The sequence below is a fragment of the Halichoerus grypus genome, chromosome 15 (genome assembly GCF_964656455.1).
Source record: "Halichoerus grypus chromosome 15, mHalGry1.hap1.1, whole genome shotgun sequence".
Taxonomy (NCBI): domain Eukaryota; kingdom Metazoa; phylum Chordata; class Mammalia; order Carnivora; family Phocidae; genus Halichoerus; species Halichoerus grypus.
Window position 1 is genome coordinate 54767980 of NC_135726.1, and position 17558 is coordinate 54785537.

Genomic DNA, 17558 nt, shown 5'->3' on the forward strand with positions numbered 1-17558 from the left:
CTGAAAAGCTGTTATTATCAAGCAAGTAATAATATTCATAACCGCCCAGTACCAAGCCCAGTACTGTTCTTACTGACCTCTTTACGGAGTTTTTTTTAATGGTGGTAGGCATCAAGTTTGTGTTTTATTTTTCTTTAAGCGCCATTGAAAAGTCTTACGCTGACATCTTTACACACTCAGTGGTGTGGCCGCATAGCAAAGTGACTAGAAGTGGAAACCCTGGGGCCAGATGGCCTGGGTTCAAGTCCTGACTCTGCCATTTAGCACACTTGGCTCGTTGCTGAGCCTCTCTGGGCGTCAGTTGTTCCATGTCTACACTGGGGAGGAAACTAGCCCCCACCAGCTGGAGTTGTGAGGATGAAGGGAGTCAGTACGCGTGTATAACAGAGCCTGGCCCACGGTAAATGTTCAGTAAGTGTGCGCCAGCATTATTATTACTGCAGAGTCCAAATACTACACCCATTTCACGCTTACTTTAGTTTTAAGGTGTTACTTTTTTTAAATTGGAGGTAGCCGAAGCCCAGAGAGCGGGAGGGGCTGGTCCAAGGTCACAGAGCCGGGGGCTGGGGCGGGCTGCAGGGCTTTGCTTGCTCTCGGGGAGCCGGGGAGTCCCCGCAGGGCTGAGGCGAGGGGAGGGGCTTCCCCGTGAGTCACGATCAGGCTGCACCCGCTCACTTGCTTCATTCCGCCCAGGCCCAGATGAAGGAGCTGTGGCGGGAGGTGGAAGAGTCGCGCAGCTCCCGGGAGGAAATCTTTACCCAGAACCGGGAGAATGAGAAGCGCCTCAAGGCGCTGGAGGCGGAAGTGCTGCGACTGCAGGAGGTGATGCCAGAATGGGCGTGGCCCTGGTAGTGGGGTGGGCGGGGCCCTGAGGGGGCGGGCCCCTGGGGATTGGAGGCGGGGGCTGGGAGGGCCGGCGGGGACCTGGGATGGGAGACCAAGGGGGGCGGGCCTCTGGGGATTGGAGGGGGGCGGGGGTCGGGGCCAACAGACTGGACTTGAGGGTACTAGGGAGCCCTGGGAGGGTTCTGAGTAGAGCAGGGGGAGATTAGAGTCAGGAAGGCTGCGGAGAGAGGACAAGGCCTGAGCTGGGACCATGGGGGCAGGGAGGAGACAAGGCAGAGAAAGTAAAGGGTCAGCATGGACAGGGCTGTGGGTCGTAAGGGGGCAGAGGAAGTTAGGAGAGACCTGAGGGTCAGGCCCGGTGACTGGGGGGACCTCGAGGAGCAGGTTGGAAAGGAGATGCTGAGCTCAGTGAGGCCCTGCTGGGGGGGGGTGTCTGGCGGTGGACATGAGTCAGGGGCTCTGGAGAGACCGATTTAGGAGACATCTGTCTGTAGACTGAAGTTCATTCCAAGGTTGTCCAGGGATGGAAGGTCGTGTGCACTGAAGACAGGCCAAGAGACTTGAGGTGTGAGAGCAGGGAGGCCGATGCCCAGATAGCCTCACCCCGCCACTGCTGACCACCAGCCCTCTCTGCCATCACAGGAACTGGCCGCCTCTGATCGTGCCCGGCGGCAAATCCAGCAGGAGCGGGACGAGATGGCAGACGAGCTGGCCAACGGCAGCCTTAGCAAGTGAGTGGCCCATCGTCATGTGGGGCAGGGCACCCTCCCTGGCCCTCGCACCCTCTCACCTCCCCCTGTTCCTGTTCTCCTTAGGGCAGCCATTCTGGAGGAGAAGCGGCAGCTGGAGGGACGCCTGGGGCAAATGGAAGAGGAGCTGGAGGAGGAGCAGAGCAACTCAGAGCTACTCAATGATCGCTACCGCAAGTTGCTCCTGCAGGTGAGCACTGTCCCCCCAGATGGCCTGGGTCCTCGCTGACCTGGGACCGTAATCTTCAGTCCTTTTATTCAACAGATAAAGGAGACGGGAATGTCTGGGTTGGGTTTTAATGGTTGAATAGGAGTTTTCTCTGATGCATTCATTCCCTTGTATTTCTGAGGCTTCACAAGGGCTGGATCCAGAGATGAATGATGTGGGGTCTCTGTCCTGCAGAGTTCCCTGGGAACATAGACATGGAACTACAGTGTCTATGGGTTGGGTGGCATGTGTGATAATAGGACTATCTTGGGCCCAGCAGACAGATAGATGGACAGAGATAGAGAGAGAGTGGGGGAAGGAGGGAGAGAACTCGCTGCAAGAGTCATAAGAAGGTATGTGGAAGAAGGGACATTTGGCTGGGGTTTTAAGGCATAAATAGGAGCTAGGCAGACAGAGAAAAGCATATTTTCATTTGTATATTTATTTATAAATCCTGTCCGAGGCTTCTGGAGGCTCAGGTCCTATTCTGGGTGGTACAGGGGACCTGGCGATGGATCATTCCAGGTCTCTGCCTTTAAGGACATCCTAGTCTGATGGAGGAGACTGACTAACCCAATACAGAAGTACAAATGAAAATGGAGGAAGCGCAAGACACTGTGAGAACCTAGAGGAGACTACTGACCCAGCCTGGAGGCTAGGGGCTATCAGGGAAGACTTCCTGTTGGAGGAGATGTCTTAAAAGATCTTGAAGGAGGGCGCCAGAGTTTTGAACTTCACTGCAGAGGCTGGAGTACGCGTCCTCTGCGTGGTTGCCTGGATGCAGCTCGCCATGGCCATACCCTCCCTTGAGGAGCTGGACTCCTTCAAGTACAGCGACCTGCAGAACTTAGCCAAGAATCTGGGCCTCCGGGCTAACCTGAGGGCAGACAAGTTGTGAAAAGCCTTGAAAGCCCACCTTAAACACGAAGTAAAAAAAGAAAATGATAATCGGGATGGAAGTCAAACTTCTGCATCGTCTTGTGACGAGGCTGAGATGCAGAGTGGCAGCCAGGAACAAGCTGAGAGAGAGCCAATTGGCCATGGCACCAAAACCAGGAGAAGGTGCAGGACGGTCCACAGGAACCCTGACTCCCAGCAGGATGATTCAGAGATAAAAATAAATGATCACGCTGAATTGCAGAATCAAGAGAAGCAGGAAAACCAGGATCTCAGAACAGTTGCAGAAGTTCCTTCACCACCAGATGAGAGCCAAGGAGAGGAGAATGCCGTTTCCTCAGGAAAAAGAAGAATAAATGGTAATGAAGATTCAAAGGTACCTTCAGAAAGAAAGAAGCCTCTCTACACAGATGGGTTTTCCAAACTTGGAAAAAGCAAAAGAAATACAAGCACTACTCCAAACTTTAAGAAGCTTCATGAGGCTCGTTTTAAGGAAATGGAGTCCATTGATCAATATATTGAGAGAAAAAAGAAACATTTTGAAGAACACAATTCATTTAATGAACTGAAGAAGCAGCCGGTCACCAAGGGAGCGGTGGTGACTCCAGTTCCTCTCCGGGGAAGGCTCCCCGCGGCTTGCACTCCCACCAGCCAGCGCCACTCGCAGGGCCGGAGCACCTTGTGTGGGAAGGGCTCCGCCAAGCCATCCGTTCTCTCGGCTACTAAAATGAACGTCAGGTTTTCAGCTGCTACCAAAGATAATGAGCATAAGCGTTCACTGACCAAGACTCCAGCCAGAAAGTCTCCACATGTGACCATACCTGGGAATACCCCAGAAGGCCAGGCTGTGCTCGGGACAGACAAGTTAAAGACCACAAATGGAAATTCTGCTTCTGTTGTTACCCCATTCAAATTGACAATCAGGCAACACAGACTTCAGCCTCCAACAAGAAGCCAGTGTTTGATCTCAAAGCAAGTCTGTCTCGTCCCCTCAACTATGAGCCACACAAAGGCAAGCTGAAACCATGGGGTCAATCTAAAGAAAATAATTCTCTGAAGGAGCATGTAAACAGAGTTAGCTTCCACAAGAAAACTTACAAACAACCTCCTCTCCAGACTAGGGAGGAACAACGGAAACAACATGAGCAAAGACAGAAGGAGAAGAAAGCAAAGGTTTTAGGAGCTCGAAGAGGCCTCATTATGGCTGAAGATTAATTTTTTAACATCCTGTAAATAGTATTTTATTCTGAACCCTTTCTTTATTGTAAATATTTTTCTACTGTCTTTCTCACTTTAGTCAAAAGACTTTTTTCTGCTCTTTGTGTTCACTCTCTACGTAGTGTTCGTGGTTCTCTTCACATACTACATCCCTGGAAAGTTGTTATTGACCTTAAAGCTCACAAATTCTTTGAAATGGTTTTTATCTAAGTCTGTACAATTCAGTTTTCTAATGAGACTCATCCTGTAGATTCTTGACCTAGATTTTTAATGTCAAGTTCCCTCTGCTGACAGAACTGGAATCCTGTTCCAGACAGAAGCATTAACCTGATGGTAGGTAGTTCTACCACAACCTTTAGTAGAACCTAAACCACTAACAAGCTGAGAAAGCCACCTCATCCTCCTCCAGAGGATCGAGTCGTCTTAATGAAACAGGGAACCAAACGGGTTGGTAATGGCATAAATATTCTACCTATGTGAAGTGTTTTGTTACCTGTGCACATTTGTTCCAATCACTTGATGAAATTGCCCTCTGTCACTCAATATATTCTTAAAAACTCTATAGCTTATTCTGGCCTTAAAAATATACAGGGCCATACTGAAATCTGAGGATTGCTGCTTCAAGGATTAATATGCTCTGTCAGAGTTACATCTTACTTTATGGAAAAGACTAGAGTTGCTTAGCCTCATAGCCATGTTTGTTGCACCTCAGTGGAGCTTCAGAGCTTTGTACTGTTTAAGATTTTCATAAATGTTTTCTCATGGTGGTAGATTCTTTGTAAATAAATTCATGATTGAGTTGAAAAAAAAAAAAAAAAAAAAAAGATCTTGAAGGAAGTTAAGAGTTTGCCAGGCAGGCAATGGAGGGATAGGATTTCCAAAGACAGACCTATGTCTCCACTAATTCATTAATTTTTTTTTTTATTTGAGAGAGAGAAAATGTGTGAGAGGGGGGTGGTGGGGAGGGGCAGAGGGAGAGGGAGTGAGCATCTCAAGCAGACTCCATGCCCAGCGTGGGCTTGATTCCATGACCCTGAGATCATGACCTGAGCTGAAATCAAGAGTCGGATGCTTAACTGACTGAGCCACCCAGGTGCCCCTCATTAATTTTTAAAGACATATTTTGAGGCCTTTCAGGAGCCATGCCCTGACACTGCTTGGGATGCAGAGAAGAATAAGACCCCAGCTCAGCCCTTGGGGAGCACCTAGACCAGTAGGAGAGGCAGTCATACTCCAGGATGATGATCTCATTCAGAGTGGAAGCCCAGTCATATACAAGGCCCCACACTCTGGCCCCTGGCTAACTCAGACCTTTTCTCTAACCCTTCTTTATCCCTGGTTGACTCTGCTCCAGCCACACCAGGCTTCTCACTGTTCCTTGACTTTTTATTTTATTTTTTCCAGGGAATAGAGGAAGTTTTCTATTTCTTACCTCAGGGCCTTTGCACTTGCTGTTCCCTCCTCCTGGGAGAAAGCTCTTATCCCAGACCATCCCATGTCTCATTCCTTCAGGAGAGCCTTCCCTGACCACCCTGTGTGAAACAGTCACGCTCTCTCACACAATTCCCTTCCATTCTCTCTGCTTGAATCTCCTTCATATCACTTACTGCTACCTGGAACTATAATATATACTTACCTGTTTGTCTGCTATCCATCTCCCCAACAGAATGTAAGCCCCTTGAGGGATGCCTGATTGGCTCAGTCGGTTAAGCATCTGACTCTTGATCTTGGCTCAGTCTCAATTTCAGGGTGGTGAGTTCAAGCTCCGTGTTGGGCTCCATGCTGGGTGTGGAGCGTACTTTAAACAACAACAAAAAAAGAATGTAAGCACCTCAAGAGTAGAGCCTCTGTCTTTTTTTTTTTTTTTAATTTTTTTTATTGTTATGTTAATCCCCATACATTACATCATTAGTTTTAGATATAGTGTTCCATGATTCATTGTTTGTGCATAACACCCAGTGCTCCATGCAGAACGTGCCCTCCTCAATACCCATCACCAGGCTAACCCATCCTCCCACCCCCTCCCCTCTAGAACCCTCAGTTTGTTTTTCAGAGTCCATCGTCTCTCATGGTTCTTCTCCCCCTCCGATTTCCCCCCCTTCATTCTTCCCCTCCTGCTACATTCTTCTTCTTCTTTTTTTCTTTCTTAACATATATTGCATTATTTGTTTCAGAGGTACAGATCTGAGATTCAACAGTCTTGCACAATTCACAGCGCTTACCAGAACACATACCCTCCCCAGTGTCCATCACCCAGTCACCCCATCCCTCCCACCCCACCCCCCACTCCAGCAACCCTCAGTTTGTTTCCTGAGATTAAGAATTCCTCATATCAGTGAGGTCATATGATACATGTCTTTCTCTGTTTGACTTATTTCGCTCAGCATAATACCCTCCAGTTCCATCCACGTCGTTGCAAATGGCAAGATCTCATTCCTTTTGATGGCTGCATAATATTCCATTGTATATATATACCACATCTTCTTTATCCATTCATCTGTTGATGGACATCTTGGCTCTTTCCACAGTTTGGCTATTGTGGACATTGCTGCTATAAACATCGGGGTGCACGTAGCCTTTCGGGTCCCTACTTTTGTATCTTTGGGGTAAATACCCAGCAGTGCAATTGCTGGATCATATGGTAGCTCTATTTTCAACTTTTTGAGGAACCTCCATACTGTTTTCCAGAGTGGCTGCACCAGTAGAGCCTCTGTCTTAATTGTGATCACTACTCTATCTCCAGAACCTAAAACAGTGCCGGGTGCTCATTAGAAGTGAGGTAAATAAGCCTACCTGCCCTAGTGAAGGGAGCACAGGATCCTACAGCCATACACGGAATGATGGGACTTAACCGAACCTGCGTCCTTGGCTGTTAGTGAAAAGGAGAATGTCTTTAAAAATCAAAATGGGGGTGGGGCGGTGTGCCTGGGTGGCTCAGTCAGTGAGGCATCTGACTCTAGGTTTCAGCTCAGGTCATGATCTCGGGCTCCTGGGATCGAGCCCCTGAGTTGGGTCTGTACTCGGCAGGGAGTCTGCTTCTCTCCCTCTGCCCCTCCCCCCTGCTCATGTATGTGCACACACATGTGCTCTGTCTCTAAAGTAAAATAAAATAAGTCTTTAAAAAAAATCAAAATGGGGGCAGAGCACCTGGGTGGCTCAGTTGGTTAAGCGTCTGACTTCGGCTCAGGTCATGATCCCAGGGTCCTAGGATGAAGCCCCACCTTAGGCTCTGCACTCGTCGCGGAGTCTCCTTGGGACTCCCTCTCCCTCTGCACGTCCCACCTTCTCTCTCTCTCTCTCTCTAAAGTAACTCTTTTTAAAAATCAAAATGAAACTTAAAAAGACACAAAAAAGGATTTACAAGAAAATAGCAAATATTGAAGACTGGCTAAGAGGATTCAACAAACAGTAATGGGAGTCCCCAAAGAAGAAGACCCAGGCAGGAGGACAGAGCAAATAACCTGAGAGCATAATGCAAGAACTTTCCTGAAATAATACAGTTGGAAGCTACATACTGGAAGAGCACACTGTGTACCCAAGGATATTGACCTATCAAAACTTATACCAATTGGGACGTCTGGGTGGTTCAGTTGGTTAAGCGGCTGCCTTCGGCTCAGGTGATGATCCCAGGGTCCTGGGATTGAGTCCCTCATCAGGCTTCTTGCTCAGCTGGGAGTCTGCTTCTCCCTCTGCCTGCCGTTCCCCCTGCTTGTGGCTCTCTCTCTCTCTCTCTGACACATAAATAAAATCTTTAAAAACAAACGAACAACAACAAAAAAACCACAAGAAAGAAAAAGTAAAAAAACAAAAATCAAACAAAAAAAATACCAACGGGCACCTGGGTGGCTCAGTCAGTTAAGCATCTGCCTTTGGCTCAGGTCATGATCCTGGAGTCCTGGGATCAGGCCCCACATCAGGCTCCCTGCTCAATGGGGAGTCTGCTTCTTCCTCTCCCTCTGTCCCTTCTTCTCTTTCTCTCTCACTCACTCTCTCTTTCAAATACATAAATAAAATCTTTAAAAAAAACTGATACCAAGACAGATGCTAGTGAAACTATGGAACAAATAAGGGGGGTGGGTATCCTTATTCATCTAGGGAAAAATGAGCACATGACCTGCAAGGAAAAGAAAATTAGATTGTCATCAGATTTTTGAGAGCAAGATTTCATGCTGCAAGAAAATGGAAGGATATAGTTAAGATTCTCAGAGAAAGATATGAGCCATGGGTTTTGCACCCAGCAAAACTTCCTTCCAAGTATAAAGGACAGAGACGAGGTGCCAGCATGCAGGAGCTCAGGGGCCGCGTTCCCACAAGTGATTCCTGAGGAATCTACGAGACCAGTGGTTCTCAAAGTGACCCCAAGGCCGGCAGCATCAGCATCACCTGAGAACTTGCTGGAAATGGAAGTTCGAGGGCCTCAGCCAAACCCAAGTGAGTGAGGAATGCCAGAGGTGGGGCCCAGCAATCTGCTTTAACAAGTCTTCCAGGTTCTGAGGCACGCTGCCTCTGAGAGCCACCACCCCAGAGAACCAGGTTCAGATGATCGATCGGAATCATTAGAGAGACACCAGCGTGAGGGTGTAACGAGCGTGAGGTTTGCTCATTGTTCTAAGACTCAGTGAGGGCTGAAAAGGAGTAAAAAAGGTACAAGCTGTCTGCTCAGTTGTGTGTAGTGCAACTATTTAAATTAAGAGAATGGGCAAATATGTAAAAAAAAAAAAATGTATTACTAGATTGAGTAATTATATTGGTGGTGACAGTATTTGCGGTGTGTTTCTGAGACCATCACGTGTGTAACGTGGGATAAAGTAAATGAGTAAAGACGGCACATCCACATTCTGTTGCCGTCCGAGCCTGTAAGCATGTAAGCACCTAAATGTAGATGTGTCATGAGGAGAGGCTAAATTAAAACCAAGCAAAACCCTGTGGTTCTGAATTGGACTTGCACGTGTTCACATGAACTTGTGAGGTATTTTGTAGAGAGCCATCCTATCTGTCCAGAAGGCCTGAGAACAATAGCCAGTCCAGTAGCCATGAGCATCCCTGGTACCCAAGTTTGTGGTCCAGAAATGCCATGTTCCGCTAAAAGAAACTGCAACTTCTTTACAAACGGCTGATTCCAGATCTGAAGCAGGAAATGAACAAGAGGAGCCTGGAGTGTCTGGTCATACCATGCCTTGGTCTGCTCAGGCTGCCGAATCGGCTGCGGGTGGGGGGGTGGATGGCGGGTGCCTCACACGACAGACATTTATTTCTCACAGTTCTGGAGGCTGGGAGTCCAAGATCAAGGTGCCAGTGAGGTAGATTTTATTCTGAGGCCTCTCTCATGACTTGGAAGCAGCCACCATGTGGGCGCATGCGCAGGGAGAGAGTGCTTTCTCTCTCTCTTTTTTTTTTTTTTTTAAAGATTTTATTTATTTATTTGACAGAGAGAGAGGGAACACAAGCAGAGGGAGTGGGAGAGGGAGAAGCAGGCTTCCCGCAGAGCAGGGAGCCCGATGCGGGGCTCGATCCTAGGACCCTGGGATCATGACCTGAGCCGAAGGCAGACGCTTAACGACTGAGCCACCCAGGCGCCCCGAGAGAGTGCTTTCTCTTGAAGCTCCTTATAAAGGCGCTGATGCCATCATGGGGGTCCCACCCTTATGGCCTCATCTAACCCTAATCGCCTCCCAAAGGCCCTGTCACAAGATCCCACCACATTGGGGCTTAAGGCTTCAACATAGGAATTTTGGGGGGACACAAGCATTGAGTCCACAACATACCAGTTATCAAGGAAGCTAGCATGCTTTTTTTTTTTTTTTATAGATTTTATTTATTTATTTGAGAAAGAGAGAGAGCACAAGCAGGGGGAGCAGCGGAGTAAGAGGGAGAAGTAGGCTCCCTGCTGAGCAGGGAGCCTGATGCAGGACTCGATCCAGGACTCTGGGATCATGACCTGAGCCGAAGGCAGACGTTTAACCAACTGAGCCACCAGGCGCCCCAGGAGCTGGCCTACTTATGTTAAAAAACACCTAGACATCAACCAGGAGAGGCTCCTGTTGGCCCCAAATGGAGCAATTGGAGCTTCTACAAGAATAATAATCACAACTGCTTTAAATCTGTCCAATCTGTTTAAATCCATGAGTTCACAGTGATTTTCTTTCAATACTCATTAGTCACTACATTAGTTTCCTAGGGCAGCCATGACAAAGTACCCCAAACCAGGTAGCTTTAAAACAATAGCAACTTAGGAGCTCCTGGGTGGCTCAGCCAGGTAAGTGTCCGACTCTTGATCTCAGCTCAGGTCTTGATCAGGGTTGTGAATTCAAGCTCAACACCAGGCATGGAGCCTACTTAAAAAAATAAATAAAGTGTATTCCTAGGGTTGTTTTTTTTTTTTTTTTAAAGAAACATACACAAAAGTTTTCAAATGGGCAAGATTCAGTTATAGGATCTAGGCCTTCATCTTTGAGTGATAAAACTCGAAAGAGGAGCAAAGAAGTGATTACCGTGAAAGTCAGGGTGGTGTGCTGTTTTGTGGGGAAGGTAGGGGTTGATATTAGGATGGTGACATGCAGGGCCTTCTGGAATGGCAACATTCTATTTCTTCACCTGGGTGGGAGTGACAGTGGTGTTTGCCTTTTGTTAACTCCTGACGTCATAGACTTGATCAGTTTCTGACTTCCTGCATTACAGTTTCGTTTTCCAATAAAAAGTTAAAAAAAAAAAAAAGCATATGCTAATCACCATGCCGATGTGTTCCTGTGAAGACACAGTGTAATAAAGTATGAATCAGACTGGATCTGACTCACTTCCTTAGCCCCGGCGCAGGACCTCACTCGGAGTACGAGCTGAATAAATAAACAGGAACTATTATTAGAGGTGTGTTTACACATTCTCAATGTAGTAGTTACTGTTGTTGAGCTGGCATTTCTTAAAATGATCCCGCACGTCACCCATATCAGAACCACCTGAGGTGCTTGTTGAAAATACGGAATCATGGACCCACCCACCCCCACCCCAGATCAGCTGGAAGCAGAATTTCTGGGGGGTGGGACCCTGCGGTCTGCATCTTTTTCACAAGCTCCCCAGATGATCCCAGTGCAAACAGAAGTGTGATAACCCTTCGAATGGACTCATTCACAGAGGTAGAATTTATAGCATTTAGTTTGTGATAGTCTTGTGGACTTATTAAAATAGCAGAAAGCTATTGGAAAGGTTAAAACCCAGGGCTGGCGCTGCTGTTGGCTGCTCAGCCAATCAGGAAAAATACATGTTGACATTTATTATTTAGTATGTACCAGGCTCTGTGCTCTGCACTTAACCATTGTCAACTCAATTGTGGGAGGTGCCTGAATTTACCTACCGTCTTCCCTCTGAGACTTCCCCATGATGGTTCTGCTTTTCCCACTGCTACAGGTGGAATCACTGACTGCAGAGCTGTCAGCTGAGCGAAGTTTCTCGGCCAAGGCAGAGAGTGGGCGACAGCAGCTTGAGCGGCAGATACAAGAGCTCCGGGGGCGCCTAGGTGAGGAGGACGCTGGGGCCCGGGCCCGCCAGAAGATGATCATCGCTGCCCTTGAGTCTAAGCTGGCCCAGGCTGAGGAGCAGCTGGAGCAGGAGAGCAGGTGGGTGTTAGAGGAGGGCACAGCTGGAGGGTGATCCCCACATTCTGGTCAGGGAGATGAAGGGGAGCTGTGTTACAAGCACCTGGTTTAGAAACATCCAAAAGGCATCATAATATTAATGATTGCTGATTTCCTCTATTATTTAGGATGCTTTAGGCTGCAAGTAACTGCACTCCCACTAAGAATATGATTTAAACAGTAATGTCGGGGGGCCTGGGTGGCTCAGTCAGTTGAGCATTTGACTCTTGGCTTTGGCTTGGGTCATGATCTCAGAGTTATGGAATCGAGCCCCGTGTCAGGCTCCATACTCAGCGTGGAGTCTGCTAATCCCTCTCCCTCTGCTCCTCCCTCCTCCCACACAGTCTCTCTCTAAAGTAAATAAATCTCCAAACAGTAATGTAGCAGTTGGCTCTAGCTGCATAACAAACAAGCCTAAACTTTAGTGGCTTAAAACAACAACCATTTCTTATTGTTCATGAGTCCTTGGCTGGCTGATAGGTTCTGCTGATCTGAGCGTGGGGGCTTCATTCATGCATCCATAGCCGAGTCAGTTAGATGGATTTGCTGATCTTGGCTGGGCTCTCATTTGCTTAAGGTCTTGCCTGGGACACTGAGGCTAACTAGTCTCTGCTCCAGACTGGCCCAGGATTGTTCACATGGCAGAGTCCAGGTTCCAAGAGTGAGGGAAAGTGTTAAAGGCTTCTTGGGGCCTAGACTTGGAACTGGTACAATGTCACTTCTGCTGCATCCTCCTGTCACTAAAGCAAGTCGTGTGGCCAGCTCAGATCTAAAGGAACGGTGAAATAGATTCTGTCTCTTGGTGCGAGAAGCTGCAAAATCCTATTGCAAAGGCTGTGGATACAGGAAGAGGTGAGAATTGAGGCCATTTCTGTCCCAGGCAGAGCAGCAGCCTTGGGGACACATGTGGGAGACATCAGGGCATTTGGAGGAGGGTGACTGGTCCTGGGAGCCTGTGACTCAGGAGAGAGATGGGGAGGTGAGAGCCTTGAATGCCAGGCTGAGGAACTCTGTCCTGGGAAATTGGGAAACCATTGGAGGCTGTGAGCTGGGGAGGGGCAGGACCAGTGCTGGCTGTAGAAAGTCTCCCTGGGGGTCAAGTTGGGAGCAGACTAGAGGACAGAGACTGGGAGCTGGGAGGCCAGGGAGGAGGCTTGGTGCTGGTCCAGGTGGCAGGAGATGAGGCCTAAGCTGGGGCTGGGGTGTGAGGGGATGAAAAAGAGGGGCAGGAGGGATGGAGCTGGGGGCTGATAGGCTGTTGTGGGTATGGGGGAAGAGGACAGTGTTAGGGCTTAAGTCCTGGTGACTGCGGGAATATTGGGGAAACAAGTTGAGTTCACTGGGGAGCATGATGAGCATGAGAGGTCTCAGGGACAGGCAATGGGAACCAGCCCCAGATGGTCATGAAAGAAGGTGTTCTCATCCCAGGGCCTGGCCAGGGGCCCAGGGGTTCATGGGAGATGTAGTTTGGGGTCTCTGGGAAGACCTTCCAGAGGTGTATGGATACACCAGTCTGAGCTCCTCCTCCACCGTTATACAGATAGAGAAACTGAGGCTCAGAAGGTATCCATGACCTGCTCAAAGTCACCCTGGGAGCAAGGAATGGCCAGGGGATCTGTAGCTGAAGGAGCCTCCCCCACCACATCCCTTTCTACGGCTCGAGCCCTCCCACTTCCCCCAGCCCGTGCCTGCCTCTCAGCACACCTGAGGCTGCCGAGCACTGCCCATCGCTAGGGGCCCCTTCACATGGACTTCACCCCGGGTGTGATGGTCCTTGCAGGAGAGGGCAGATGAGCCGGGACCACGGATGGGGAAATTTGGGAGAGGGGAGGGAAAGGCTTTGAGGGGACAGGAGGTGAGGATGGCTTCAGTGTCTGACCTGCAGATCTAGGGGGAGCACAGGGGAGGAGGAGCAGGTTGGGTAGAAGGTGCTGAGCCAGGCGGGGAATGTGAGGGGTGTGCGGGGTCTCGTGGTTGGCCGATGCTGGGGGCCCATCCAGGCTGGAGCCCAGGAGACAGATTTAGCAGATTTAGCAGGCTGCTGATGGGTGTGGAGACCTGGGGTGCAGATGAGCTTGTCCAGAGAAAGGGTGTGTGTGTGAGAGGGGAGAAGGAGCCAGCATGGCTGAGGGGGGAGCTCTGGGCTTCCAGAGTGTCCCACACACATGTAGGGACAGTGGAGAAGGGAGTTGAGAGGGAAGGGACAGGACAGGCCAGGTCAGGTGGGAGAGCACAGGCTTGAGCTGGGGGCTCAGGCTGGAGGACAGAGAGGAGGGGACAGGACAGAGTTCAGGGGGCAATGGGACAGGCTGGGCGAGGATAATGCCCCATATCTGACCTGGGGACTGGTGGTCAGTGAGTCAGTTCCCTGAGAGGAGGACTGGGGGCACACAGTGGGGTATGGAGAACTGGTACAGACATGGAGACACTTTCAACATCGGGCATCTTGATACAAGTCAAGGACTAGATGCCCTGGAGTCGGGAGCCTGGGAGCCATGTCTGACCTGAGTAGACTATGGGAGCCACTTGGGGGTGGGAAAGAGGGAAGAGGCCACTCTGAAAACAGGACAGCAGCCACTGGACAAGGCTGAGGGGACAGAACCCCACGTAAGCACCTCTCCTGATTGTCTCCTTCACACCCCTCTCCAGGGAGCGCATCCTCTCCGGCAAGCTGGTGCGCAGAGCCGAGAAGCGCCTTAAGGAGGTGGTGCTCCAGGTGGAGGAGGAGCGGAGGGTGGCTGACCAGCTCCGGGACCAGGTGAGTAGCCAACGTCTCTGGGGAGCACTGTGGGGGATGGTCTCCATGCTATCTTTGTAGGCCGTGAGTTCCCATCGCGAGAGGCCACGTGCGGCCACCATCCTGGGGCTTGGTACATCAGCAGAGAGCTGGAATCAGTGACTTTGTGATCTGTAGATTGTGGAATCTAGGACAGGTCCTGGTGGGGAGCTGAGACAGCTAAGGAGAAGGAAGAAAAACCCTCCCCAGAGGCTAGGCCGGGGCTAAAATCATAACATGTAATGTTTACAAAATGCCTTCTATGTGCCAGGCACTGTGTGAAAGACATAACGTGTAGTACATTTAGTTCTTATCAGAACCCTATAAGGCAGGTACTATCCTTTTCCCTCTTATTCAGGTGAGAAAGATGAGGCACAGAAAGGTGAAGTAACTTGTTCAAATTACTTAGCTCATAAGAGATGGAGTCTGGGTTCAAACCCCAGGACTCTGGAGGCAGAGTCTGTGCTCTTAATTATTTATTGAGCAGCAACTGTGCCCCCAAGTACTGTACCATGTGGTTTAAAAACAAAAACAAAAACAAAAACGTGTCTGCATTCTTTCACCTGCCCCAATGCACAGGTGGGAAAACGGGAAACTTTAAAAGGGGACACAGTTTGTACCAAAGTCACATGGTTAATAGAGACAGAGCCTGCATCAGATCCCAGGTCTCTCTAACTATAGACAGAGTCACCGTGCCCTTAAAAGCTCAGCTGCGGCTTATTCACCCTGCATTCCACAATTATCGGGCACCCAGTACTATATTTGGCATTGGAGATATGGCTGTGAACAAGACAGAGAAGGTTCCCCCGTTCACAGAGCTCACATTTGTAGCATAGGAAAAGGAAGACACCTATAAACAAGGAAAGATGAGGACAGATTGTGACAGGGGCTATGAAGGAACAGGAGAATGAAGAGAGAAGATGTGGAGGATTAGGGAATACTCCCTAGATTGGGGATGGGGGAGTGGTGTCAGGAAGACCGCTCTAAGGAGGTGTCATATGAATTGAGAACTGAGGGGAGAGAAAGAGCCAGGCAGCGGGAGCAGCAGGTGCAAAGGCCCTGGGGTGTGGAAATAAGTCTGGTGAGTTTAGAGCAAAAAGCAGAGCAGTGTGGCTGGAGAGAAGAATGGGGAAGGGAGTTTGAGTGATAAGAAATGAGGCCAGAGGGGTTGGTGGGAGGCAGATCACACGTGTCCCCTCCCTGGAGACAGAGATGGCAGGGTTTGGGGAGGGTCTTGATGAAGATGGTCTGGCCAATGGGTTTATGGGAAGAAGACCCTGCAGGGCCTGGAACGCCGGACTGAGGGGCTGGGACCTTGTCCCAGCGCCACTAGGGAGCCATGGGAGGGCTTTGAGCAGAGGAGAGATGGGGTCAGCTCTGGGCATAGAAAGACCAAGTGGGGGACAGCCTCACATTTGAAGCTGGGATGGAGGCTGGCAAGAGGATCTAGAACAAAGCATGAACAGAAGGCAAGGCACAGGGTGTGGGGTGTGGGGCAGGAGGGATGGGGCTCTGGGGGCCAAGGGAGTGGGTGAGGACGTCACCTGGAGACTCAACCCAGCCCTCTGCTCCCACCAAGCTGGAGAAGGGCAACCTTCGGGTGAAGCAGCTGAAGCGGCAGCTGGAAGAAGCTGAGGAGGAGGCGTCCCGGGCTCAGTCAGTCCGCCGGAGGCTGCAGCACGAGCTGGAAGATGTCACAGAGGCCTCGGAGTCCATGAACCGCGAGTTGAACACGCTGAGGAACCGGCTCCGGTACGGCCAGCTGCGCATGCGCACCCTCGCTCCATAGGCGCCGCCCCCCAGCTCTCTCTGCCGCCCTCCTTTAACCTCTATCTCTTGGTTTTCCCTTCTCCCTGCAGACGCGGCCCCCTCACCTTCACCACCCGCACGGTGCGCCAGGTCTTCCGACTGGAGGAGGGCGTGGTCTCGGAAGAGGAGGCCGAGGAGGCGGAGCCTGGGGCTGGGCCGCCACCCCAGGAGCCTGATGGGCCCCCGGTGTCCCAGCCCCAGTGACCCCACCCTGTCTCCAGCCATGGCCCCTCCCTCCCTGGCCCCTCGATGCTCCAGTCCCAGGAACCCTCCCTCCGGCTTCTTGCACTTTGGAAATGGTGCCACCCTCTGGCACTGCAGCACTTACCAACCCCATGGTGGGGGGGCGGGGGCTCTGAGACCTCCTGTGAACTCCTACACACAGAGGAGCAGACGAGCAGGGAGACGAGGATTGGGGCTCTCGCTGGGAAGGAGATCGAGGTGTAGTTGGCAAGCTGTGGTCCCGAAGGGCTCCCCTCTATCCTTAATTATTAATGATCTTTATTAGCAAGGGAGCATGGCTCCCCTGCCCTGCGAAGCTAGGGTTCCCATTCCCTTCCCCCACTCCCTCTCTTCCTCTCTCCACTTAGCCCCTGACCCCTGAACTTCTGATCGACAACAGCCTGAGCCCCAGGTCTCCACCAGCCTTTGACCCTTGCAGAGGGGCGGGATAAGGGGACCCCTCTCTCCCCACCTCCCCGCCCCCCCCCCATGCTCTGCCCTCCTTTCTGGTTGCTCTTGTGTGATCACAATTCGGTTGGATTTTCCTGCGGGGGCTGGAGGAGGCCCCATATCCTCCCAGCGTCCAGGCTCTCGCAGAAATAAACTCCAACCCCAACTGGACCTCCATGGGGCTGTAGTGTGTTCCTGCGCAGGGATCTCTGAAGGGGCAGCAGGTGGGGCAGTCTGCTGGTTCGAATCACAGCTGACCAGTGTTGGGAGCCTCTGGGGTACCGGCATTTAATGTGGAAAAACTCATTTCAGCCTCCTTCCCAGGTATTCCCTCCATTATACAGATGGGGAAACAGACTGAGCTGTGCTGTCCCTTGCTCCAAGCCTCCCAGTAAGTGGCAGAAGGGATGCTGCACTCTGGCTGACCCTCAAGTCTTTGCAAAACAGTGACAGAGTGACTGTTGAGCCACCTGTTGAGTAGTGATCCTTTGTTTAACTGAACATGGGCTAAACGTGGGACGCTCGTCTCAACCTTCAACACAACCCCTAGAGGTAGGGATTCCATTGCTTTCCAGCACCTAGAATAGTGCCTGGAATTTAATTGGAATTCATATATTTGCTGAATGAATAGATCACCCCCTCCTGCCCTGTTAGAGTGGTAGAAACAAGCCCGAGAGTTGAGAGACTTGCCCAAGAACACACAGCTACCAAGGAGTTGAACCCACACAGTCTGGCTTCAGAGTGGGCGATATGGA

General features: G+C 50.5%; 1 protein-coding gene and 1 pseudogene across 8 annotated transcripts in view; both read left to right on the forward strand.

Annotated features, from left to right (window-relative positions):
• Positions 1-16974, forward strand: part of MYH14 (myosin heavy chain 14) — an 88855-nt gene extending 71881 nt beyond the window's left edge. For all 8 annotated transcript variants that reach the window (XM_036068129.2, XM_036068132.2, XM_036068131.2 and 5 more), the window contains 7 exons: positions 694-822; positions 1489-1577; positions 1662-1785; positions 11320-11528; positions 14196-14304; positions 15902-16074; positions 16182-16974. In XM_036068129.2, coding sequence (XP_035924022.2) covers positions 694-822; positions 1489-1577; positions 1662-1785; positions 11320-11528; positions 14196-14304; positions 15902-16074; positions 16182-16335 — 987 coding nt within the window. In that variant the 3' untranslated portion in view covers positions 16336-16974. The remainder of the gene's footprint in view (positions 1-693; positions 823-1488; positions 1578-1661; positions 1786-11319; positions 11529-14195; positions 14305-15901; positions 16075-16181) is intronic.
• On the forward strand, positions 2277-4135 carry LOC118520238 (nucleolar and spindle-associated protein 1 pseudogene; annotated as a pseudogene).
• Positions 16975-17558: the final 584 nt, after the last annotated feature.